The sequence below is a fragment of the Mya arenaria genome, chromosome 14, assembly GCF_026914265.1.
Source record: "Mya arenaria isolate MELC-2E11 chromosome 14, ASM2691426v1".
Taxonomy (NCBI): domain Eukaryota; kingdom Metazoa; phylum Mollusca; class Bivalvia; order Myida; family Myidae; genus Mya; species Mya arenaria.
The window spans coordinates 35,301,913-35,328,185 of record NC_069135.1 but is presented as its reverse complement, the minus strand read 5'-3'; the positions used below and the strand labels follow the sequence as shown (position 1 = coordinate 35,328,185).

The window sequence follows — 26,273 nt, the reverse complement described above, 5'->3', positions numbered from 1 at the left end:
CACACAACCAAAACTGAAAACAACATGGACGCACGCACATTGTATTAAGTAACCTTTAACCAAAACATGCACTCAAAAAAGCTTTGCATAGTATATGAGAACAAAGAAAATGTAGTACTTTCATTTTATACATCAATTCACATATTTGAACAAAATGCGCACCGACGAATACACAGCAAGCGCATGCATAATTATCTATTTCACGGAGCGGCCATACATATAATCCGCAACTATCTTACATTCAATTGAACATTTTGCTTAGTTTGTAACAGAGTTACTGGCAGCCTGTAGACACGTACCTGTAGTGGTGAGACCGGATCATCGTCCTTGGACAACTTAAAGACGGCGGTGATAAGGATTGGGACAATGACGAGGCAGGCGAGGATCCAACCGAGCGCGTCCGACCACGCCGGGTAGTGGTAATCACCGTACGTCGACGGAGCGTAGTCCACAAACGTAAACACGAAGATAAACTGTAAAAGAACTTTTTATATAAACGAGTTTTAACAAGAATAAAATGGTTTGGTGGCGATGTGTACGGGGATAAACTGGAATAATACGCTGATGTCATATGTAAGAAATTGAACACTCAACCCCACGTTAAACTTAAATTGTTCGAGAATTTCTTGCATATGCATTTAGCTGAACTTGAATTATGCGGGCGTTTTTTGTAATATATGCAAATATATGCGAAATTATCTGAAATTTTACGGGCGTTCTTGTGATAGATGCGTAGCAGGACTGGAATTATACGGGCGGTCGTGTGAAAAGGTAAAGCTGAACTGGAATTATACGGGTGTTTTTGTCATAGATGCGTAGCAGGACTGGAATTTTACGGGCGTTCTTGTAATAGATGCTTAGCAGGACTGGAATTATAAGGGAGTTTTTGTAATAGATGCGTAGCAGGACTGGAATTATACGGGGGTTCTTGTAATAGATGCGTAGCAGGACTGGAATTATACGGAGGTTCTTGTAATAGATGCGTAGCAGGACTGGAATTATACGGGCGGTCGTGTGAAAAGGTAAAGCTGAACTGGAATTATACGGGTGTTCTTGTTATAAATGTGCGTAACTGAACTGGAATTATACAGGCGTTTTGTGATATAAGCGTTTAGCTGAACTGGAATTATACAGGCGTTTTGTGATATAAGCGTTTAGCTGAACTGGAATTATACAGGCGTTTTTGTAAGATATGAGGGACTGAACTGGAATTTTACGGCAGTTTTGTGATCTATGCGTTTAGTTGAACTTTAATTTTAGAGGCGTTTTGTGATATGTGCGGAATTTTACAAGAGTTTTGTGATATAAGCGTTTAGCTGAACTGGAATTACACAGGCGTTTTTTGTGATATGTGCGGGACTGAACTGGAATTTTACGGGAGTTTTGTGATAGATGCGTCTAGCTGAATTTTACGGGCATTCTTGTGATAAATGTGTAGCAGAACCGGAATTTTACGGGCGAGCGTGTGATATGGTGAAGCTTACCGGAACTAAACCGGCGTTTTGTGATGTATTCGAAGCTAGCTCGAATTACGTAGGCGTTCTTATGATATATTCGATGCTAAACCGGGATTGTACGATCATACTTGTGATCTATGCATATTTAAAATGGAAAAAACACGGGCGTCTTTGTGGTGCAAGCTATATGTCAAGCTGAACTCGACGTTCACGGGCATATTTAAATTTATGCAAAGCTTAGTTGAAATTACATCGGCGTTTTTGTGCTATGCTAACCATAAGAAATTATGGTATGGGTGTTCGTTTAGTATATGCGTAGCTGAGCTTGAATCATTCGGGCATTATCGTGATATGTATACGAAGATGAAGCAGAATAAAACGGGCGTTCTCTCCCAAAATATATCTACAACCAGGTGCTTATTCAAAAATAACGTTTGACATTACCCAATTCAATAAATGCTAGAAAACTTACAAGGACGGAAAGAGGACTGACAGCATACCAACATATCTTCCAGAACAACTTTTGCTCAAATCCTAACATTACTTCAAGATCTTTGCAAAATCGCGGCACGCCTGAAAATAAGTTCACATTGTAAGGATACAAAACACAAGCTTTAAATATATTTCAGCATACATAAATTCATAATCGGCACTCCAGCGTATCATAATCTATATGATACCCTGGGCAAATTGGCTAGGGAAACTTCGTAAACCTTGAATATTCATAAGCATATTTCGACCGTTGAAATAGCCGATAACAAAAAGGAAAGAATCTCCTTTGTGAAAAATTACCGGCATATTTAACAATATCTTGCCTAAAACGACTTTTAAGCCGTGATATCATCGGATTATTTCGGACCGAGATTACATCCGTAACTTCTCGGCCATTCCCGCACCGCATGGGGTGTTTCTCAAGCGACCAATCAAGCGGAAGCTGATTTTCCCAGGGTATCATATAGGTTATGATACGCTGGTGTGCCGAGGATGAAAGAACAGCATTTTCTCCCACCTCAGATAAGTAGATCCATTAATGTAACCAAGCTAGAAATTCTTATCTTGCCCACGGGCGAAGATAAAATGCCCGTATGGAACTTCTTTTAATGGTCACCACATTGAAATTACCTCCCTTGTTGAAGACTGTCGTCTGTAGCGCATCATGGAAACCTTGTCTGGTGGCAATATTTAGAACGCGAGTTAATTATGTCTCGCTTCAAATGTCACCAGAAAACAGTTTTCACGGACCTTTCAAGAAATAATGCTTCACTCTTCTTAGAACTATTTCAAGACCGATCAGACCATTTACATACTCTGAATCACTGCGCGAATATCCATGACAACCACGAATTATTGCATATCCGTACGCAATTATTTTCACTAAGCACAAAAGAGTTCCGGCAAAACTATACATTTTTACTTAATTTTGTTTAACTGAGGTAGGAGAAAAAGCACCTACCATAGCCGCTCGTGTAAGATAGGTTCATCCCGACACGAGCGCAGGATGTTTTGCGGAAATTCGGTTTCCGCAAAACACCCTACGCTCGGGTCGGAATGAACCTATCTTACACTCTCGGCCATGGAAGATACTTATAGTCTTGCTTCATAAATCCGTCAAATTCATATTGCAGAAAACGACGATCTGATGATATACGTAATGCTTACCGTAACAATACGCAATGGCTATATTTTCAGCGAAGCCAATAATGAGCAGTGTCCATCCACCAACGTAATTGTCCATAAGTTGCAAAAGATACATGCCTCCCTGAAAAACGTAAGTGTCCATAAGTTATAAAAGACACATTCCTCCCTTTAATATTATTTTTATATTCACCTACATGTGTAGGCCCGGAGCACCTGATGTGACGTAATAAACGCACTTAGTTTCGCTTGAAATACTTATTTTACATTCGTTATATCGAAATTTATTTCGAGATAACAGTAGCTTTTTTTAAATGACAATTTAATATAAACTGTAATAATGGAAAAATAATTTCGTTATCGGATAATTGGAAAATATTTTCGCATCCAACCGCAGTTTTATTATTTTTTTAATATAAGTGTGTTTTATGAAGAAGATCGTACACTTTAATAATAATTTGAGAGTACATGTACTCACGGAACACGTAAGGGGCAGTCCAAGAAGGAAAAAGAGGGCGCAGATGGTGAGGATGACGAGCGTCTTCCGGGGACGAAGGGACGGCACCTGGTCCATGCATCCGGTCAACACAGTTTCAACCATCGCGAACTGGGAATGTGACATAAATGGTTATATGTTTTCAGAATTGTAAAAATGCTGCCTTCAAGCAGTTTGTTTTTCATGTTTGTTTTCGTATTTTATTTTCTAGACGGTTGCATTATAAATACCCTTAAGATGTACAAGAAGTTATATTAATCTAGTATCTTAAGTGAGTGTACCGTTCATTAAAGGGGCCGTGAACTCGAACCCCACTTTGTGTAATTTTTTCATGGCCTGTAATATTTAGAACTTTAACAATACTTTACGGCGACGACATACAACTTACTTGGCTGTCCAAGCCCAGCGTTATTAACATGAAGAAAAACAATATGGACCAAAATGGCGGCGCTGGCAGGTTGGTTACCGCTTCCGGGTAAACTACGAACGCTAGCCCCGCCCCTGAAAATACCACAGAAGGGTGTATCATTTGATGGTTTGCAATTCGTACAAGAAGAAAACATTGTAAATCTTCTTTAAGTTCACGTAATAGTAAACACAATGACACAAAAGTCTTACCAGTTAGAACTCATGTATTGTCAGGAACACTATCCGTTTTAAATCTATAAAGATGCACTATTACTCCCAAATAAGATGGACCACAATTAATACAATTGGTTTCATTTACCGAAAAGGATATATGGATATCGAAAACAATGGTTCTTATGAAGGATTCCGAGTTGAATTTAAAAGGAATGTACAGAAAGCACGGTATTTCTACCTTATAAGACGATACGCAGTTGATCACCGTAAATATTTTAGCACTTACCAGTTATTTAATATTTGTGCGTTTACAGCTATTAAATACACGGTTACAGTTATCGGTGATTAATAATTTCCATAAATGCATTATTAAGTAGTTAATGTTTTATCATTCAAAATTATTGTTTGTTATGCATGTGTATGTATTGACTTTAAATACGAGCGTCACTTTAAACAAAGCACAATCATTACTTTCCAAACATTGTTGGCAATTATAAGAATGTGTATCCCAAAAGTTAAAAGGGAGTTCCCGTACCGTCCTGCGCCACCTTGTCCACTGTGGTGCCCTGTTGACCCGCCATGAATCCCAGGTAAGAGAAAATTACGAAGCCCGCGAATATGCACGTGAAAAAGTCACCAAGAACCACGATGATCGTATCTCTACAAAGTAAAATCAAAACACTGAAAGTGCTGATGGACGGTGACATTGTTCGGTCTGCTGCAAGTATAGAACTAAGTCCTTTCTCTTATAAACACAGAAAATCATCGGAACCTAATCTTGAATATAGAAGCATAATTTGAACACTCTTAGGTGAGGACAATTAGACAATGCTTCAAACCAAATATCTAAGCTTGATATTTATTTTCCAAACATAATTATTCATCTTAATGCTGTAGCTTTGAAAAGTTGATGAAAAGGTCACCTGGCAATATCATCGTCAATGTTTGTTTGCAGAACTACTTCATAGTCAAAATTTCATTCCAGTTGCATAACAAATACGCCAAAAGGACACAATCAAGATAACTGAAGCATAACATTAACAGATGTTTTTTAAAACAGTATACATGGTCCAAAGTTCAATGTTGTACTCAAAATTAAAAGCGTAGGCCTTAGCTGAAGCAACTGTGCATAAATTTGGTATTAATGTGTACAATGCATTGAATCTTACTAACTGAAGTACCACATAGTTTACAATTTATGTTAGCTAAGCAGTGATTTTGTATTTTTCCATTAAAAATATTACTGGGTATGTCTACGAAGGTATATAGCTTAAAAATACCACCCGTTTGGAGTAAGCCTTTGTAGCACAGCGGATACAACACTGGACTGCTATTTTTTTACATTTTGGTCCTTTCTCTATAATTATGATTCAAAGCTTAACACATTCTATTAAATAATTGTCCTGAGTTGCGTTACAGGAAAAAAAAAGTGGTGCCAATCTGGTGTACAGTCCCTTTAAAGTAACCCGAGAACAACAATGATGAATTGTTTTCCAAACATAGCAACATTTTATTGCAGAGGCCACAAAAATAAAAAAAGTAAGTGAAAATGTCACAATCATGGTTAGCCAAACACAACATTCATAATTATTCTTAAAGCAGTACATTTTATGAAAGAGGGTCAAAAGGTCACAGTAAAGAAGATCTGAGGACAACATTGATAATTGTTTTGCAAAACTTACTGAACTTTCGTTGCAGTACCTTAGAATAGAAAAGATGGTCAAACGGTAATTATCAAGGTTATCCAAGTACAAAATTGATATTTGTTTTAAAGGTTATACACATGGTCTAAAAAAATTGCTGTTGCTTCAAAAATAGAATGTATGTCAAAAATCATATTCTATGTCATCAAAGCACAACATTGCTTTTTGTTTTGAAAACTGTACTAAAAAACTTTCATTGAAGTAGCTTAAAAATAGGAAAGTATGTCGAAAGGACAACGTTATCAAAGCATAATTTTGATTTTTGAGTTCGAATCAATGGTCTTAATTTCATGGCTGAAGCTTCAAATTTTAATGTGTGTCAATCTAGGTCATCAAAAGACAACATTAAATATTGTTTTCAAAACTGTCTAAAATGCTATAGCTCTAAAAAATAATTAGGTCAAAAAAAGGTCCCAGTCAGGGTCATCCGAGAACGACATATATAAATATATGTTTGTTTTCAAAACAGTACTGATGTCAAGTTTTCATTGATGAAGCTTTAAAAAACATATTCAACAACTTCAGGAAATGTGTAAATAACTTGGCCTTTGTCGATCTTACTAACATATTTCCTTGACGAGTTGTATAATACAGTCTATTATATGATGACGAGTTTTAGTATCTTTTTATCAAAATATTCTTTAAGTAAAGACAACAAAAACAACTTACCTGTTTTACTTCTCTAGTAAACAAGAGCTGTCACAGAGACGGAAAAAAGGAGAGAAAAAATGTGTGATGGCTGTATTTAACTGGATATAAAGTATACAAGTAAATAAAAAACACGAAAAAAAAATAAAATCTTTATGAATAAACATTATTCAGAATGGGTGGAGTGATTGATGATAATGAGCCCTTCTTAATCATTAAGCTAGTTACTTTAGGTCATTTAATTGACTAAGAAAACAACCTCATTGTCTAATTATTGTCGACGTAAAATCTTATGCAGGGATTGTGCATCAGGTGAGTGACAGTAGGCTGAGGTAAAACCCAACTTGAAGAATGAAATTGTTAATGATTAAGGATAGCACTTCATTTATACCTATCTGAAATTTCATTTGCTTAATTGTAGGTTTGTTCTTTTTTTGTTGTTAAAGCTGCACTCACACAGATTGAAAGTATTGACAACTTCTTTATTTTTTGTTTCCGAACGAGCCATTTTTTTGCGAAAATCCATGGAAACCAGTAATATAAGACTGCTGACAAAAAATCAGATCATAGATTCTTATACTTAAGTTCAAAAATTGATGTTTTATGCATTTTTTCTTTAACCGTTAGTATCAGTTTAAGCCATTAAGCATCAATTTTTGAACATAAATATGAAAATCTAAGATCTGATATTTTATCAGATATCTTATTATTGGTTTGCACATATATATTTACGCAATAATTTGCTCTTTCCAAAACAAAAAATAAAAGAAGCTGTTAAAATAGTCAATCTGTGGGAGTGCAGCTTGAAGGGCTCATTATTTCTTAGTCTAAACAAGTTGATGTTCAAATTAAGAGTCTTCTTATCCCTAAACATCTATTAAAACAAGTTTTTAAAAAAGAGGGTGTTTTGAAAATATCAAAATTGAATTAAGGAAAAGAATTTCATATTTATCATGTTTGAACTGACATTTCCAAATGCTTTACCCTTTGGAACAAGCCATGTGGTAACTAAGAAATATGTCAAGTCCATGATATACGCATTAGCAAAAAATTAATCAAGCACAATTTTGATCACAATTCACACACTGTGCAAGCATGTCAAAACATGGCCATGTTAAAATTGCAAAATTTCCTTCTGATTGAAAAAAAATCACAGACTGTCAGACTAAATTACTGACACTCCTTTTCTATAAAAGTTCATGCTGTCTTCAGAAATAAATTGAAATAACAAATAAGGGTAATGTAACATTCTGCCAAAGGGGGAAGTGCATTCATAGTATGTGGATGTCCTGGGTTAAATATGCAAATTAACATACCAGGTCTCTGTTTGGAGGGAGAATATATGTAGATAAAAGGGTTATGCATGATTTTCTCTGAAGGGATCTGTTGGCCTTGAACATGTCAGTAATATGGCTTGTTTTTATTGATCATTTTTAGACATACATGTTTGATGCTTGATAGGCATACCAATGAGAATGATTTGCCCAAAATTGCAACAGAACAATTTCAGGGGCGTAGCCAGCGTTACACACTTACGCACATGCGTAACATCAATTTGAAAAATGAAAAAAAAATGGTCAAACATGGCATCAAAGTCGAGGGTTATGTTTTGACATCAGAATAAAACCTTAAAGGGTAGATCAGCTATAGAAAGCATTGTTTCTCTGTGCTAGATAGCTAACACAGCCTTAAAAATCACTTAAAAAAAATTCCGTGGGGAGCAGCCCCCCCCCCTCCTAACCTCCTACGGTTACAGGGATTCCCCATCCCATAGCCTCTCACATTTAGTACAGCCTGGCTACACCCTTGAATTTAATTAATTGCCAAAAAATGTCAAAATCCTGTCTACATTCTAGTATTCGGATTTTTTTTTCATTGTGTAAGACCCTTTTGAGCTATTTAAACACTGTAAATATCCGTAAGGCTATATGCATGTATACAATATCGATATCCCCAGCATGCACAATTAAGTTATGCATTATCTTTTACCATTGTTAATTTTAACATACAAGAAGATACTGTATTTTACACTTACCTAAAAATGTGTAGACAATGATAGAGAATAATAAGTGGCAGTTTTCAAATCAAGGCATTTAAGGCTCACCAGGGGCTTAGCACCATCCAGATAATACAGACAGGCTAGCTCCATGTCCTAATGCCAGGATCATTTATAGTAACTTTATCTTGTTGAAAAGTTTAATACTTGACTAGTCCAAATAAACAGCAACTTCAGAGTCTTTGACAAGTTTTGTTTTGGCGAGTCTTCATGTCCACATCCAACTTTTTCTCCTAGCTAAGAATGACATTTCAAGCACTAAGTTTATTTAGTTCAAATAATTGTACATTGAATGATTTTTTACCATTTTTGATATGGCACGTCACATAGTGAACACATCTATAATTTTCGACTTGATGTATATTGAGCTTCAAGATGACGCGCATCAGCTAGATAGGTCCAAAATGGTAATGCTATGTTGACAGAAGCTGATCGGAATTTAAGTGTTTAATGAAACACTTGTGTAATTTATACACACTTGTGTGATTAAACAATGATATTGGCTCAAGATAAATTATGTGAAACTTTCGTGTTCCTATTTTGCAATGCAATGTTTAATATTGAAGTGTGGTTACAGTTGAAGAAAATATTTTACTATGGTAGGAATCAGATCAACATGGCATAAAGGGAACAAAATTATGCACTGGTCAGTCAATTGTAACCACGCCCCCCACCCCCCACCCCCAGATCTTGGGAATAGCGGGGACTTGGACTTTCAGTGCAGCCAACACCGGCTAGATTCCATGCCATGCGGAGACGAACAGTTGGTAAAATCCCCACCAAAGTCCCTGCACCCCGGGGACTCTAGGCAAGGCCAATTACCCGCTGTATTTAAAACAGACAAAACCACCGCATTCACCCGGCAATGTGTAGTTGGACTAGGCAATGTGGGGCCACCTGACAAGCATAAACACGACCCATTTCACCCGCTATTCCCCGTATATCCCCGGACCTGGGTTGGCCGTGGTTACAATTGACTGGTGCATTAATATCACAATTTTAAATCTGAATCTGAAGTACCTACTGTACTGTAATGTATGTTTTATGCAGAAAGATGACAACTGTGACGCAGATGCAAGTTGTTTCGAGTTATTTCGAGTTATTTATATTATCATTATTTTTCACATCAATATTTGCAACAATTATTGGCACGAAGCAAAACGACGTCATTGTTTTTTTGGATTTTCACTAAGTTTGTATTTTCGTGTTTTACTGCAACTTACTTTTAGTCGTGGGTGACCTTTCACCAGATGTATATCAGTCATTAATTGTATTGCGTTAAATTCAGCCAATTTGACCACAAGGTGATGATGTTATTCAATTAATTATTTTTAATTCTCCTTTTTAGCACTAACAATCCATTGTAAAACTCGAGTGTGATGCCTTAAATCCGATTTAACATCGGAAATTCCACGGACATGTATTGATTCATCCGCCATCTTGGATAAACCGGGTCATTTTGGGTCATGCCATTAACACATCATATTTTGATGATTCTACTTAAAGAGTCTACAGTATGATATATATTTTAAAATATTTCGATAGTTCAAAGTATTGAATTAATTATGTTTAGCAACAATGTACTTCAGTATTCAGTTCGAAACATTTACGGATTTATTTTTATCGATACAGTAAAATGGCCGAGGAGTTCCGAATGCATTTTTGTAGTAATGTAGTGGAACTATTTCCATGTAGTAGTCAATATTGGCGAAATGATTTATCAATATAAAAATTTGATTTCAGTTCCAATTGTCAATAAATTATACATGACCCACTTCTCTCACTATTCGCCCAGACATTTTAGAAAAAACCCCACTATGTAACAGCCACTTTAAATCAGCTGTGTATTCAAAACAATGATGAGAATTATTTACTGAGCGCACTGGCGTTCTTTGGCTTGTAGTTTGCTCGGCTGATGTGCCTACTTAGGACGGGCCCTGAGGGGCACCGTCCAAAAAGAAGAATGAAATTGAAATATCAGTGCAATACTGTTCTCGACAAAGTAATGCACACGATTTGATATACTAGGAGCCATCACTGACTAGAGAAACACTAGCGAAACAGGCGACAAAAGCCACTACAAATATATTATGATATCAAAAACATTTTGGTTATTTACACCAGAAAGACGCTTTTAAATTGTTTGACTCAATTGTACAACCTATTTTGTGTTATTGTGCCGATATATGGGGATACGGTTATTCTGAATGTACGGAGAAAGTCCATATTGACTTCTGTAAACGGATTTGTGGTTTAAACCAGTCTGTTGCTAACTTTTTTGCATTAAGTGAGTGTGGAACAAACCCTATGTCCATACAATATTCAACACGTTGCATTAAGTACTGGTTAAAACTGATACACATGCCAGAAAACCGTTATCCACGACAGAGTTATCTTATGCTTAAATCACTGAATGAATCAGGTCGTACAACATGGGCAACAAGTGTGAAGAAATTATTATTTGAGAACGGCTTTGGTTATGCGTGGATTTCACAAGAGATTGGAAACCAAGAACATTTCTTAAGGCTATTTATTGAAAGACTTAAAGATTGTGCTGTGCAACAACTGTATTCATATATAGAGGCTTCACCTAAGGCAGCCCATTATAAACATTTCAAAACTGCTCTTGATCCTGAACGATATTGTTCATGTGATCTATCGTATATATTGAAAAGACACTTGTCCAACTTTAGGTGCTCAAGTCACCCGCTGATGATTGAAAAGGGTCGACACCTGAATATTGAGCGAGAATTTAGATTTTGCCCATATTGTTTGTCCAAACATATATATGTCATTGAAGACGAATTCCACATGTTCATGATTTGTCCGTTGTATGCAAATTTGCGAAATGAATATTTCAAACCTAACTGGATTTTGTATATTCCCACGAAAGCAGTTTTCTACAACATTATGTCAGAAGTGTCAATAAATAGTATTGTACTGATTTCAAAATATATTCACAACGCTTTTATAACAAGAGAAACATTTCTTAAACGTAATGATAACTCGTTATAGTGTTATGCACCTGTGGTTTATTATTATATATGCATCTTATTCTTATACCGGAAGCTTATGAATGCAATATTGATGTACAAGCATGTTGATTCTTTGCATTTTTAAACATTTGTTGAAAGGAGTTTGCAAGAATATTATTGATATCTCATTGCTTTAAAATATGTCTTGTTCATCATTGTATTATATCTATGTTGTTAAACGTATATGTATGAATAACTGTATTATGGGCCGGACGCCGTAGAATACAATAAACTATATGTTATGTTATGTTATGTTATGTTATGTTATGTTATGTTATGTTATGTTATGTTATGTTATGTTATGTTATCACTTAATAATAAATGACAGGGCAAACGATTGGCATACTGTATTGCCCAAACACGGTACCACCGCCACTAAACGCCAACTCGACCACTTATCGTTGGTGCAAAGAAAATGAGCCGTCGAGCCGTGGTGTAGCTGTGTCTTGTGTTTACTTCTACAAACGTGAGTATGATTTATATTTGTTTTAGTATTTTTATTAAACGGACATGTTTCGAAGAGAAAATGTCAGAGAACGTGGTACCGTGTAAGAACTCTCTAACTACAGGTTGGCTACGAGTTCGTTTCAATGTTGTGATAACTCTTGCGCCAGGAGCTTTTCTCCAGAATCGGACGTGTGCATATTTTGAGATCTGCTAGCATTTCAAGTACACTTCGTTGCTAAAACACACCTTAAGAACATAATGGCGCATGCAACAATAGCTACATGTATAGTACTTACGCCGGAACACACCAAAACTAAGCACTTCATGCTACGGCACAGTTCGGGAGGTCGGTTTGACTTCGACTTAAGAACGAGTCACGATCCCAGAAAAATGCACATGTGGTTCGTTCTCGTATTCATAATTATTTACTTGATGTTTGGAAAAAATCGACAGGTCGGTACTGCATTAAACAAGTAGATTCTCCATTGGCGCCATTAGCGTTAGTTGACGTTACGCTTGTTAGCCATAACGTCATGTGTTTCCAGGTGGTTTTCCGTTGCCTCAACACCAACGTGCGCCTAGCAACGTGTCTCCGAGATTAGCATACAGGTCACTGTTGTTACCACTTGCTAGATATGTATTCGTTGTTAAAATATATCATGAAACGGTTATTAAGGTTTCTTACTTGAGTATGTTGTTATGGAAACGGTTGTAGCTTGAGAGGGTGACCAGTCCGCCACCCGCTATCGACATGGAGAAAAAGATCTGAACCGCTGCATCCTTCCACACCTGGGTGAACATTATATTTAGAAAGAAGTACGTATATTGCTTATAACACTAACAGTGTATGTACTAACTTACTTGTTTCACCAGTAAGGAAAACACGTTACACTCCCATTCCACCAGTAAGGAACACGCGTTATACTACTGTTTCACCAGTAAGGAACACGCGTTTCACTACTGTTTCACCAGTATGGAACACGCGTTACACTACTGTTTCACAAATAAGGAACACGCGTTACACTAATGTTCCACCAGTAAGGAACACACGTTACACTACCGTTCCACCAGTAAGGAACACACGTTACACTACTGTTTCACCAGTAAGGAACACGCGTTACACTACTGTTTCACCAGTAAGGAACATACGTTACACTACTGTTTCACCAGTAAGGAACACACGTTACACTACTGTTTCACCAGTAAGGAACACACGTTACACTCCCATTCCACCAGTAAGGAACACGCGTTACACTCCCATTCCACCAGTAAGGAACAAGCGTAACACTACCGTTTCACCAGTAAGGAACACACGTTACACTACTGTTTCACCAGTAAGGAACACACGTTACACTCCCATTCCACCAGTAAGGAACACGCGTTACACTCCCATTCCACCAGTAAGGAACAAGCGTTACACTCCCATTCCACCAGTAAGGAACACACGTTACACTCCCATTCCACCAGTAAGGAACACGCGTTACACTCCCATTCCACCAGTAAGGAACAAGCGTTACACTCCCATTCCACCAGTAAGGAACAAGCGTTACACTACCGTTCCACCAGTAAGGAACACACGTTACACTACCGTTCCACCAGTAAGGAACACGCGTTACACTCCCATTCCATCAATAAGGAACGCGCGTTACACTCCCATTCCACCAGTAAGGAACAAGCGTTACACTCCCATTCCACCAGTAAGGAACACGCGTTACACTACCTTTCCACCAGTAAGGAACACGCGTTACACTCCCATTCCACCAGTAAGGAACAAGCGTTACACTCCCATTCCACCAGTAAGGACCCATTCCACCAGTAAGGAACAAGCGTTACACTCCCATTCCACCAGTAAGGAACAAGCGTTACACTCCCATTCCACCAGTAAGGAACAAGCGTTACACTCCCATTCCACCAGTAAGGAACACGCGTCACACTACCGTTTCACCAGTAAGGAACACGCGTTACACTACCGTTCCACCAGTAAGGAACACGCGTTACACTCCCATACCAACAGTAAGGAACGCGCGTTACACTACCGTTCCACCAATAAGGAACACACGTTACACTACCGTTCCACCAGTAAGGAACACGCGTTACACTACCGTTCAGCCAGTAAGGAAAACACGTTACACTACCGTTCCACTAGTAAGGAACACACATGACACTAGCGTTTCACCAGTATGGAACACACGTGAAACTATCGTTCCATCAATAAGTAACACGCGTTACACTACCGTTCCACCGGTAGGGAGCACACGTGAAACTATCGTTCTACCAGTAAGGAACACACGTGAAATTATCATTCTCAAGTAAGGAACACACGTGAAACAACAATTCCACAACATACCCTTGCTTCGAGAAGCTTGGACCAGACTGGAAAGATGAAGAATTTGATTCCTTCTCCGGCGTTAGGCAGCGTCACTCCGCGGAAAAACAGGATAATCAATACCACGTAGGGAAATATCGCGGTGAAATACACGACCTGTGGAAACAGAATGCAATTTATTGATTTTTGTTTTATAACAAACCCTTATCAAATGACTTAACAATACGCTTAGATGACATTGTCGGGAAAAGAGAAGAGAAGTCCTCCCTCCCAAAGGCTTATCTTCAAACATTTTAACCTAGAAAATACCCAAATGTTCGACACAATAGGTTAGTGACTTAACGTCACGTATGTTGTTTGTGTAAAAAGTTACACTTAATCCCAATAAGTATTATTCGTATTTCAACTTGTAATTTAGACTTGAACAGTTTGTCAAAAGAATAACAGCTATCTTAAGAGGTGAAAAGTTCTTAGATATGATTTTGATGCATGCTAAACAAATTAAAGGCGAACATGTATATATTCTTTTTTTCTTATTGCGCTAAAACACAGATACAAATGGCTTATAGACAATTCTGCAATAAATATATGCTTGATAGTTTGCATAACAGATAAACTAGATAACATTCTAGGCAGAAGAAATTTCAAATGTTTAACAATGTCTCAGAAGTTTGATCAGCGAGCGTGTTAATATTTCAATTTGTTCAATGTGCGCTAAATTTGACACTACATATAAAGCTCACTTCACGCAACCTTGTCCACTATCATCACTATAAGCTACCTTGTCCTAAAAAATCACTACACGCTACCTTGGCCTAAACAATCACTACACGCTACCTTGTCCTAAACAATCAATACACCTACCTTGTCCTAAACTATCACTATACGCTACCATGTCCTAAACTATCACTATACGCTATCTTGTCCAAACTATCACTATACGCTATCTTGCCCAAACTATCACTATACGCTATCTTGCCCAAACTATCACTATACGCTATCTTGTCCTAAACAATCAATACACGCTACCATGTCCTAAACTATCACTATACGCTATCTTGCCCAAACTATCACTATACGCTATCTTGCCCAAACTATCACTATACGCTATCTTGTCCAAACAATCACTATACGCTATCTTGTCCTAAACAATCAATAAACGCTACCATGTCCTAAACTATCACTATACGCTACCATGTCCTAAACAATCACTACACGCTACCTTGTCCTTAACAATCACTATACGCTACCATGTCCGAAACTATCACTATACGCTACCATGTCCTAAACTATCACTATACGCTATCTTGCCCAAACTATCACTATACGCTATCTTGTCCAAACTATCACTATACGCTATCTTGTCCTAAACAATCAATACACGCTACCATGTCATAAACTATCACTATACGCTACCATGTCCTAAACTATCACTATACGCTATCTTGCCCAAACTATCACTATACGCTATCTTGCCCAAACTATCACTATACGCTATCTTGCCTAAAACTATCACTACACGTTACCTTGGCCTAAACTATCACTTCACGTTAATTCTCTCCAAAAGTATCACTACTCTCTACTTGTCTTAAACGTTTACTACACGCTACCTTGTCCAAAAATATTACCATACGCTACTTGTCCTAAACTATCACTAAACAATAGCTTGTCAAGTCAATAACAACACGTTACCTTGTTCAAAACTGCCACTACACGCTACCTTGCCAAATCTATCACTACATGCTACCTTGCCAAATCTTTCACTACACGCTACCTTGCCATATATATCACTACATGCTACTTGCTCAAAAAGCTCAACACTCATTATCTCAATGCTCATGGATTTGATATGAAGCCCAACCTAATAAGCATTGGATATAAGCTTCACATACACTCCGTCTCATATAAAGATTAACACACATTGCATTATATATGGGGCTTAGTACACTGCATATAAAGCTTTACATTATCTTGCAAATAATATATTGTAACTGGATTTAACCTCGCCAATTAAGGTTACTACAAGTTTCCTATAAAGCCGAGCACACGTATCCTTGCCCAAAAACCTCACTACATATAACATTGCCAATGAAGCTCATCAAACGTTAACTTGCCCATAAACCTCACTACACATAACATTGCCAATGAAGCTCTTCAAACGTTACCTTGCCCGTACACCTCACCTCAATACACATGCCAACTGAAAATTGAACAAACGTTACTTTGACAATAAACCTCACTACATATACCATTGTCAATAAAAGTTAACACACGTTACCTTGCCCATAAACCTCACTACATATACCATTGCAAATAAAGGTTAACACGTGTTACCTTGCTCATAAACCTCACTACATATACCATTGCCAATAAAGGTCAACACACGTTACCTTGCCCATAAACCTCAGTACACACACCATTGCCCATAAAGGTTAACACGTGTTACCTTGCCCATAAACCTCACTACATATACCATTGCAAATAAAGGTCAACACACGTTACCTTGTCCATAAACCTCACTACATACATCATTGCCCATAAAGGTTAACACGTGTTACCTTGCCCATAAACATCACTACATAAACCATTGGCAATAAAGGTTAACACGTGTTACTTTGTCCATAAACCTCACTACATATACCATTGCCCATAGAGGTTAAAACGTGTTACCTTGCCCATTAACATCACTACATAAATCATTGCCCATAAAGGTTAACACGTGTGACTTTGTCCATAAACCTCACTACATATACCATTGCCCATAGAGGTTAAAACGTGTTACCTTGCCCATAAACATCACTACATAAACCATTGCCCATAAAGGTCAACACGTGTTACTTTGTCCATAAACATCACTACATAAATCATTGCCCATAGAGGTTAACACGTGTTACCTTGCCCATAAACATCACTACATAAACCATTGGCAATTAAGGTTAACACGTGTTACTTTGTCCATAAACCTCACTACATATACCATTGCCCATAGAGGTTAAAACGTGTTACCTTGCCCATTAACATCACTACATAAATCATTGCCCATAAAGGTTAACACGTGTTACTTTGTCCATAAACCTCACTACATATACCATTGCCCATAGAGGTTAAAACGTGTTACCTTGCCCATGAACATCACTACATAAACCATTGCCCATAAAGGTCAACACGTGTTACTTTGTCCATAAACCTCACTACATATAACATTGCCCATAGAGGTTAAAACGTGTTACCTTGCCCATTAACATCACTACATAAATCATTGCCCATAGAGGTTAACAAGTGTTACCTTGCCCATAAACATCACCACATAAACCATTGCCAATAAAGGTTAACACGTGTTACCTTGCCCATAAACAACACTACATTAACCATGTCCCATAAAGGTTAACACGTGTTACTTTGCCCATAAACATCACTTCATAAACTATTTCTAATAAATGTCAACACAAGTTACCTTGCCCATAAACATCACTACATAAACCATTGCCAATAAAGATTAACACGTGTTACCTTACCCATAAACATCACTTAAACTGTTCCTAATAAATGTCAACAAACGTTACCTTGCCAATAAACCTCATTACATATTTCATTGCAAATAAAGCTCAACACACGTTACCTTGCCCATAAACCTCACTACATATACCATTGCCAATAAAGGTCAACACAAGTTACCTTGCCCATAAACCTCATTACATATACCATTGTCAATAAAGGTTAACCCACGTTACCTTGCCCATAAACCTCACTACATATACCATTGCCAATAAAGGTCAATACAAGTTACCTTGCCCATAAACCTCACTACATATACCATTCCAAATAAAGTTCAACACACGTTACCTTGCCCATAAACCTCACTACACATATCATTGCCAAAATAGCTCAACACACGTTACTTTTCCGATTACCTTTCCGGTGGTTTTGATGCCCTTGATGAGGCAGAAGAAGACAGTGATCCAGGCGAGGAGGAGGCACAACACGAGGTACCAGTGAGGCTCTCCGAAATCGTCTATACCATCACTCAACTGCAGCACGACATTACTGAGATAATAAAAGGAATCAGAGATAAGAATTACGCTGAAAACAATTATGAATGGTCGGTGTTCTTGTTTTTTCATTGTAAATATTTCGTTTAGTGGAAATATGCTTGGTAAATTTGAAATGATTGAGAGGTGCGGATTGTATGAAACGATCTTAGTCATTAATATTCTACACAATAGCCCGGTCATATTATGAAAGAAATTGTGCATGTTGCGTTTTGAAATTTACTTGCAAAAAATGTAAATATAATTTGAGAAAGCTCAGGACCCACTCCGAATTCATTCAATATGGCCGCCAAAATCCAAGACGGCCGCCGTTACCTGACTGACTTATATTATAATGTGTTTCAGCAGTCGGGGGACCAACGTATGACGTTAAGTAATTTAATTGTAAAATGTTTAAACGATTTTATTATTTAAACTCATGTTATAAAGGTTCGTTTATACAGTAAATCCGTTAAATATATTAAGATGAAACACATTAACATTTAGTGCACGAGGACATTTCTCGATACTGAAAAGAGTCGGATGGATATGGCCTAATTTTAATGTATGTTTTTTATTTGATCACAAATGAGAAGAATAAAAGACACAGTTTTGAGATAATAAACGTACTTCCAGTAGATCTCTGCGGGTGAGCGCCTGTATATGCCCTCGTGGTCCTTGAGAAGGTCATCGTCCCAGACGCCAACCATTTCACCCTCCGCGCTCCAACACGTGCCATTAGCCGCCTTAACCTGGGAGTCTTCCGTACAAGCCGCCCGAGGCACGTTACCCGAACACCCTGCACGTTATAAAGGCGTTTTGTTAAATGATGTATCCATGTGCATTTCTATACAGTATGATTTCGTTCCATGGCCGTCTCTCTCTCCGTAATCCATGCCTTCGTCAACCCGTCCGTGTTGCGTCCGTCTCTTCATCCGTTTGATTTTCATTAAACTTCTTAACTCAAATTTCTGATAAATTCTTTATTTGTGTTTTTTCAGGGAATAAACACCAGATTGTCTTCAAATCAGCAATAACAGTGTTTCCTCAAAACAAGCCTATAATTATCAATGCAAGCTAGTAAGAGGCCGATAATTCATCATTTTACATGAATATCATGTTGCTGTCAACTCGGAGTTTCCTTGTTAAGAAATAGCTTATAATGGTTATTGAAATCATAAACCTGTTTATTAGTGCAGATAAATATACCGATGATATTGTTAAACTTACTGGTATTGAAGCGGTAGACAACACTTGTGAAGTTATAATTAAAAAACACCGCAAAAACTGCGATAGATGCATGTTTCGAAATCGATGTGATACATCAGTGAGAAAGAATCAAAGCGATGAACGAAACAATATCAATTTTATGCAAGTTTTTTGATAATTTTCTTTTTATCTTGCTGTTGTATCATCTGGTGTCTAGTCTCTTGATTATATTTGCGCATGCATTAAAATGTAACTTTCAATCATTAAAGCTGCACTTTTACAGATTGACAATTTTGACTTTTTTTCTTTTTCTTTTTTATCTCAGTTTTAGCTGTCCATGGCATCAATGCCTTCAATTCAGTCATATAAGATTATTCACAATAGTACAGATCTGAATTATTTGGAAAACTGCCGAAAAACTTTTTTCCTATAGCGTTTCAGCCATGAAAATATCAATTTTCGAACATGAATATGAAAAAAGAATCTGCGATTTGTTTTGTCAGCAGTCTTGTATGACTAGTTTTCAGACATTATCGCAAAAATTGGCTCATTCCAAGACCAAAAATAAATAAAAGTTGTCAAAACGGTGAGAGTGCCGCTTTAACATGTACTGTTGATGGTCTTACATTCGGAACTCCTTGGCCTTTTTACATCGCAATCCACCTTAGATGTATGCCGGTACGTCAGTATAAGTAGTTCGTAAAAATGACCGTTTAGATTCATTACCAGTAAAGTATATTACCGCAAACTAATTTAAGTTTCCCATGAGTTTAGTCATTAAGTTAGACTGCTAAATTGAAATTACTAAGCGACCTACTTGCAGCGTAGTTAAAGTGTACCGATTTCTAACATTGTAAACCGTCCGTATACATCCGAGGTTGTTTTCGATGTAAAATGGCCGAGGAGTTCCGAATGGATGGTCTTACATTCGTTGTTCTTCGTGGTCCTGGGATCACAGTCGGTCCAGGGGAGGACGGAGCGGAAGGATGCGAACATGTAGTAGATGGCCCAGGCCAGCACCATGTTGTAGTACATGGACGTCATGGCTGACACCAACACCATCGCTATTCCTACACCTGTAATAGTGGAAGGATGGAAACATGTAGTAGATGGCCCAGACCAGCACCATGTAGTAGTACATGGACGTCATGGCTGACACCAGCACCATCGCTATACCTACGCCTGTAAAATGTGGGGTGTCGTTAAAGCTGCACTCTCACAGATTGACGTTTTTATTGATTTTTTATTTGGGAACGAGCCATATTTTTCGAAAATGCGTGGAAACTAGTGATATAAGACTGCTGACAAAAAATCAGATGGCGTTAGTAACGCTTTATGCCATAAATCATTATTTTTTGAAAGTAAATATGAAAAATTGCGATCTTGTCTTTTGTTACCAGTCTTATATCACTGGTTTTCAGATAGTTACGCAAAAAATGAGTCATTCCATGACAGAAATTAAAAAAAATTGTCAAAGCGGTAAATCTGTGAGATTGCTGCTTTAAACACAGCTTCCTTAGAGAATTGACGGTTCTCCAGTATATAATGTCTCAGCTTAATACGATGTGTATTTTTATGTTTTACAACTACAATGTGCTCTAAAGCAATTCATTAAAAAACATGACTACAACCTAAAGTATCGCGATACTTGCCTTTAAAGACGGGAGAAAAGCCCCAGCAGGTCATTGGTCCCCGACTGGCAAACTGACCAATAGAGGCTTCCATGTAAAACAGGGGCATGCCAACTATAACCATCATAATGGCGAACGGTATGAGAAACGCACCTCCACCATTTCTGAAATGTACCATCAAGTTAAAGCTGCACTCTCACAGATTTACCCAATCGGAACTCCTCGGCTATTATCAAGATATGGCCTCGGATATAATACGGGTCGTAAGAAAATAGTCCATCATGGCCGACAAGAAGATGTTCAAACAACCAAGAGATATGTTAGACCAAAGACAGAATGAGGAGCGTAAATGTTACCACTTATTTGTGTGTAAGTGTTATTTTTATATTATTGTATTTTATTAAAATATAAAAATGGTTTTAAAAGAGCCCTAATGAGAAACTAAATGGAAATGTCATTAATTCTTAGTGGGTGGGGTAAAGTCTCCTTCCATTTGACAGATTCTAACAGATATACATTTCATTTCATTAACTTGATTTTTTTTTATAATTAAAATTTACATTCTTTTAACCAAGGATGTATGGTTTATATGTCCGTGAGTGTTGGTATCGAACAGCTTAATGTAATGAAACAATTGATGCCTGTTCACTAATATAGCTCTCTAAATTAGATCTTCATTCAAGTGGTTTAGCAAAATGAGTTTGAACCAGCACACATTTCTTTCAAGCTGGGAGTAAGACTACTATTATTGGTCCCAGTTTGAACTTCATGGTTAAATTCTTTGATATCCACCGGTGGTGGTGATGCAGAAACATTGAAAAATGCTTATATTTTACTGTGCCAATGAAATGCAGACATTTAAATTTTAATCTTATTGTCATTTTCAGAGAGCAGTATGGTACCAGTGGTGCAGCCGCCTCTGAATTCCTGGCTTGTTCTAATGAAAAAAGGCGGATGAGGTAATGGTAGTGCTATATCACTGGTTTCCATACATTTGCACAATAATTGCCAATTGGCTCGTTAAAAGACAAAAATAAAAAGGTGGCAGAACAGTAAAACTGTGGGGATGCAGCTTTAAATTGGTGTTGCACTTAATATTTTGTGAATACTTTTCTGTTGTTGTACAGGCTTTTAAAATAATTGATCTGACAATATAATTCCTATTATTTCTGTTGTATTTTATGTTTTCTATTTCAGGCACTGGAATCCGAATGAAATCAAAAATGCCATTGTATGAGGATTGACCTGCAATGCATGGAAATCATCTAACACAACTGCAACGCCTACCTTGGGGAAATGAGTGCAAGATGGAAACAAAGCATTCAGTGAAACATCTTGTCATCTCAAATATTTGATGACTCAATACTGATGTGAAGTTGCAGATAAAAGTCATCTGTTGGCCTGTGATTATTAGATACACCCAGACACATATTTTAAAAGGGTTATATGGTAAAGGATTTATCTACGCTTAAAGTGGTTTTCCTATATTAAGGAGGGAAGATAACTACAAAAACAGAAACAGATGGCATTGGCAGACCAAATAAAGGAGAACTATTTTGTTCAGTTAAATTTTTAAGACTTTAGAAAAGCCTTTAATAGGGCACATCCTTGCAAATGCCATATTGAAAACTGGGCTCTTTAAAATGTGAAAAGGTGAAAGTGGTCTAGAGGATAAGCCTCAAATCCAAGGTTGTGGGTTCAAGCCCCTCCAAGATACTTTATTGATGTAATAAAAGTTATTCTGAATGACTGTCCTTTTTTGTTTGAAGAAAATTTGTTGAGGTTTTGGCATAGCATAGTGTCATCATCATCATCATCATCATTGTTGTGTACAAATAAAACATTCAAAACAATGTATTAAAAACCAAACTGTCAAGCCAAGTACTCAAAGAGGCACAAGGATATTGCTAAAGAGACCGGTAATACATTTAGACAAATAAAATGCAAAGAAAGATCTTTAATTCTGACACATGGTAATGCTTAAAATAGTCCTCTCTTTGTGTGTTTATGGTTAAAGTGGAGACATACAGTATTTTTTGTAATGAAGACTTAAATTTGTATGGCAACTTAAAGCCATATATGGGGATTAAACGCCAGAAATATTGTGAAGTCTCCCAAAAGACTCAATGCACTTAAAAGGGCTTGGCACAGAAATGAAAGTAAAAATGGGAGCAAAACCTAATTTATCATTAATTTTACATTGGATTGCATGAGTTGAGTTGAGTTGAGATGGCTCTGTTATTACTTGACTAATATTAAAAATAAAATAAAGAGACATGTTGATCCAAACTGTAATTATTCTTGTTTGCATTTTATGGAGTTGGACATAAAAGAGTCATTTGGTGAAGAGTGATCTAAAGGCTAATTATTCAAAATAGATTAAGTATTATTGAAAAAGTCTGGTATACATTGCTGAAAAGCTTAGTAACCCGGCTAAATATTTGTTATGGCTTTTATTTACAAAAAAATAAATCGGTTGAGTATCTTATCAGTTACTCTTTTGGTGTTGTTGTTTTTAATAAAAAATGACAATTTACTCAAAGATATTGAGACTAATAATTAAAGATTAAGACAAATATAATGTGTAAGGAAACTTCTAATGAGTGGGTTTTATCCACAGCCTAGGAGGTAAAGTGAAGCATGATCTGCCTTGAACAAATACAATTTTAAGACAAGTTCTGTCAACTTAGTGCACCAGTCAATTGTCCCCCCCCCCCAGGTTTAGGGGAATACTGGGGTTAACCCGGGGAAATGGGCCGTGTTTTACCTATCAGGTGGCCCTGCAGTGCTGGGTGAATGCGGTGGTTTTAACTTCGCTTAAAATATAAAGGGTAATGGACCTTACCTAGAGTCCCTGGGGTGTGGGGGCATTTGGCAGGGATTTTGCCATTGGATCGTCCGCGCAGGGTGGGGATTTTAGCCGGGGTTGGCTGTACTGAAAGTCAAAGTCCCCACTATTCCCCAGACCTGGGGGGGGGGCGTGGTTACAATTGTCTGGTGCATATCCACATGAACGGTGTACTGGTACTCTAACAATCGAGCTTACTGCGTGGATAGTCACCGCCCCACCCTAACCCCACAGAACTGTTTATACAAAAAAATCTGCAGCCCAAACCCAATAATGCTGAAGTAAAGGCATGCATAGCTTTCAGCTGGTAAAGGTGACTGGGTGCCAAGCTCACACCCATCCTACCACAACCCACAAAACTCTGCACAATGCAATCAATGATTTTACAGAATAGTAATGTTGTTTTAATGGCAAGGCATGGTGTGTAAAATAACACGGCAAAGTATGAATAAAACTTACATTTCATAGGGTACTCCTATAACTGTTGAGAAAATGTTGACATTTAGTCCATGCATGCATTTAATCCGATGTAAAGATTCATGCATGCCATGAACCGTATGATCATTTCAATGACTGTCAAGTACATTTTCTGTGTGCTCACGATTTTTCTAGAGGAAATAGAGTGCTTCAACTATAAGGAAACATCTAAATATCCATAAAACGAACATTCTTTGAGGTTACAATAAATATTTTCTCTTAAACAAGCACATTTAATTTAACACAATCCATCTCCTTGTTGTTACAATGGGCCTTCTTTACGCGGATTGAAACGGTGTTAATCGCCGGCAGCCGCATCGCACTTTCGTATATCCTTACTACTATTTACGAGGTCTATCTCGAAGCTTGCCGGAGATGGCCGAGTTGTTACGATTGAGATTTACCGTTTTAACAACTTTTTATTTATTTATTTTTGTCTTGGAATGGGCCAATTTATGCGCAAGTATATAACAACCTGTGATATAACACTGCTGACAAAATATCATATCGTAGATTTTCATATTTCCATTCCAAAATTAATGTTTTTAACAGTTACTAACGGTTTAAGAAAAAATGCATAAAAACATCATTTTTTTTAACTTTAATATAAAAATCTGCGATCTAATTTTTTGTCAGCAGTCTTATATAACTGGTTTCCATGGAATTTCGCAAAAATTGGCTCGTTCCAAGACAAAACATAAAAAAGTTGTCAAAACGCTTAATCTGTGAGAGTGCAGTTTTAAGATGTACTCTTACTCCTAAATAAGATTTACCATAATTAATAACAATTGTTTTGATATACCTAAAATGATAAATAAATGTTGAAAACAATGGTTCTTATGAAGGATACTGAGTTTAATTTGAAAGAAAGGTGCTGAAAACAGGGTATTTCTATCTCATGAGACAATTCAAGATCAATGTAAATCTTTTAGCACTCACCAATCATTTAATATGTTTGTGTTTTCAGCTAATAAATACACGGTTACAATCTTGTTATCAGTAATTAATGATTTTCATAAATGCAATATTTAGTAAGAAATTAAAGGTTTATCACTCAAAATTTATCTTTGTTATACATGTGTATGAAATGATTTTGAATAACAGTGTCACTTTAAGAAGTCGATTGACATTATCACGGCCATATGATTCCCGACCTCTTATTGTAAGTGGTCAGACTGTCCTTCATTCATTCTTAAGTGGTTAAGCTCTCATATAAAGGGTACCAGTAAGATTGCTTGAAGAGTTATGCGTTCGCCCCAAGCCAATTCGACGGATTTTCCGGAACCAGTACTTTTTACAACGTATTCATAATCGGATGCCGGCGATTTTTTTCGGTCATTGCGTTACAGCTTTACTCCAGATCTATTTAAACAGCATCGAGTTGTTAAAACTAGATAAACTTTAACTTTTACGGCTATAGTTATGAAGTTACCTGTAGCAGAGGTATGGGAACCTCCAGACGTTGCCGAGGCCGACGGCATACCCGAGGAGCGACAACAGGAAGTCGAACCTGCCGCTCCAGTTGCCGCGCTCCTCGTTCTCATCCACACCATATAGCTGCTTCCGGCTGTCCACTGTATCCACGGTATCCAGTGTGGCCTATATGGGAAGGGGGATAATGTGGAGTTGGTTAATAATTTTGGCATAAGAATTTTAAAAACTGTATTTGCAGTGTAATCTGGTAATTTAAGGAGG

The 26,273-nt window shown here is 37.3% G+C and overlaps 1 protein-coding gene across 1 annotated transcript in view; it reads right to left on the bottom strand.

Moving 5' to 3' along the window:
* LOC128217785 (sodium- and chloride-dependent glycine transporter 1-like) overlaps positions 1-26,273 on the bottom strand; it is a 30,582-nt gene that overhangs the window by 2,604 nt on the left and 1,705 nt on the right. The window contains exons 3-15 of the mRNA XM_052925168.1: positions 26,011-26,177; positions 21,275-21,417; positions 20,549-20,698; positions 19,044-19,212; positions 18,297-18,429; positions 14,407-14,541; positions 12,745-12,848; positions 4,706-4,830; positions 3,977-4,089; positions 3,571-3,699; positions 3,117-3,216; positions 1,930-2,030; positions 300-473 (exon numbers count right to left, since the gene is read on the bottom strand). Of these exons, the coding sequence (XP_052781128.1) occupies positions 300-473; positions 1,930-2,030; positions 3,117-3,216; positions 3,571-3,699; positions 3,977-4,089; positions 4,706-4,830; positions 12,745-12,848; positions 14,407-14,541; positions 18,297-18,429; positions 19,044-19,212; positions 20,549-20,698; positions 21,275-21,417; positions 26,011-26,177 (1,743 nt within the window). The remainder of the gene's footprint in view (positions 1-299; positions 474-1,929; positions 2,031-3,116; positions 3,217-3,570; positions 3,700-3,976; positions 4,090-4,705; positions 4,831-12,744; positions 12,849-14,406; positions 14,542-18,296; positions 18,430-19,043; positions 19,213-20,548; positions 20,699-21,274; positions 21,418-26,010; positions 26,178-26,273) is intronic.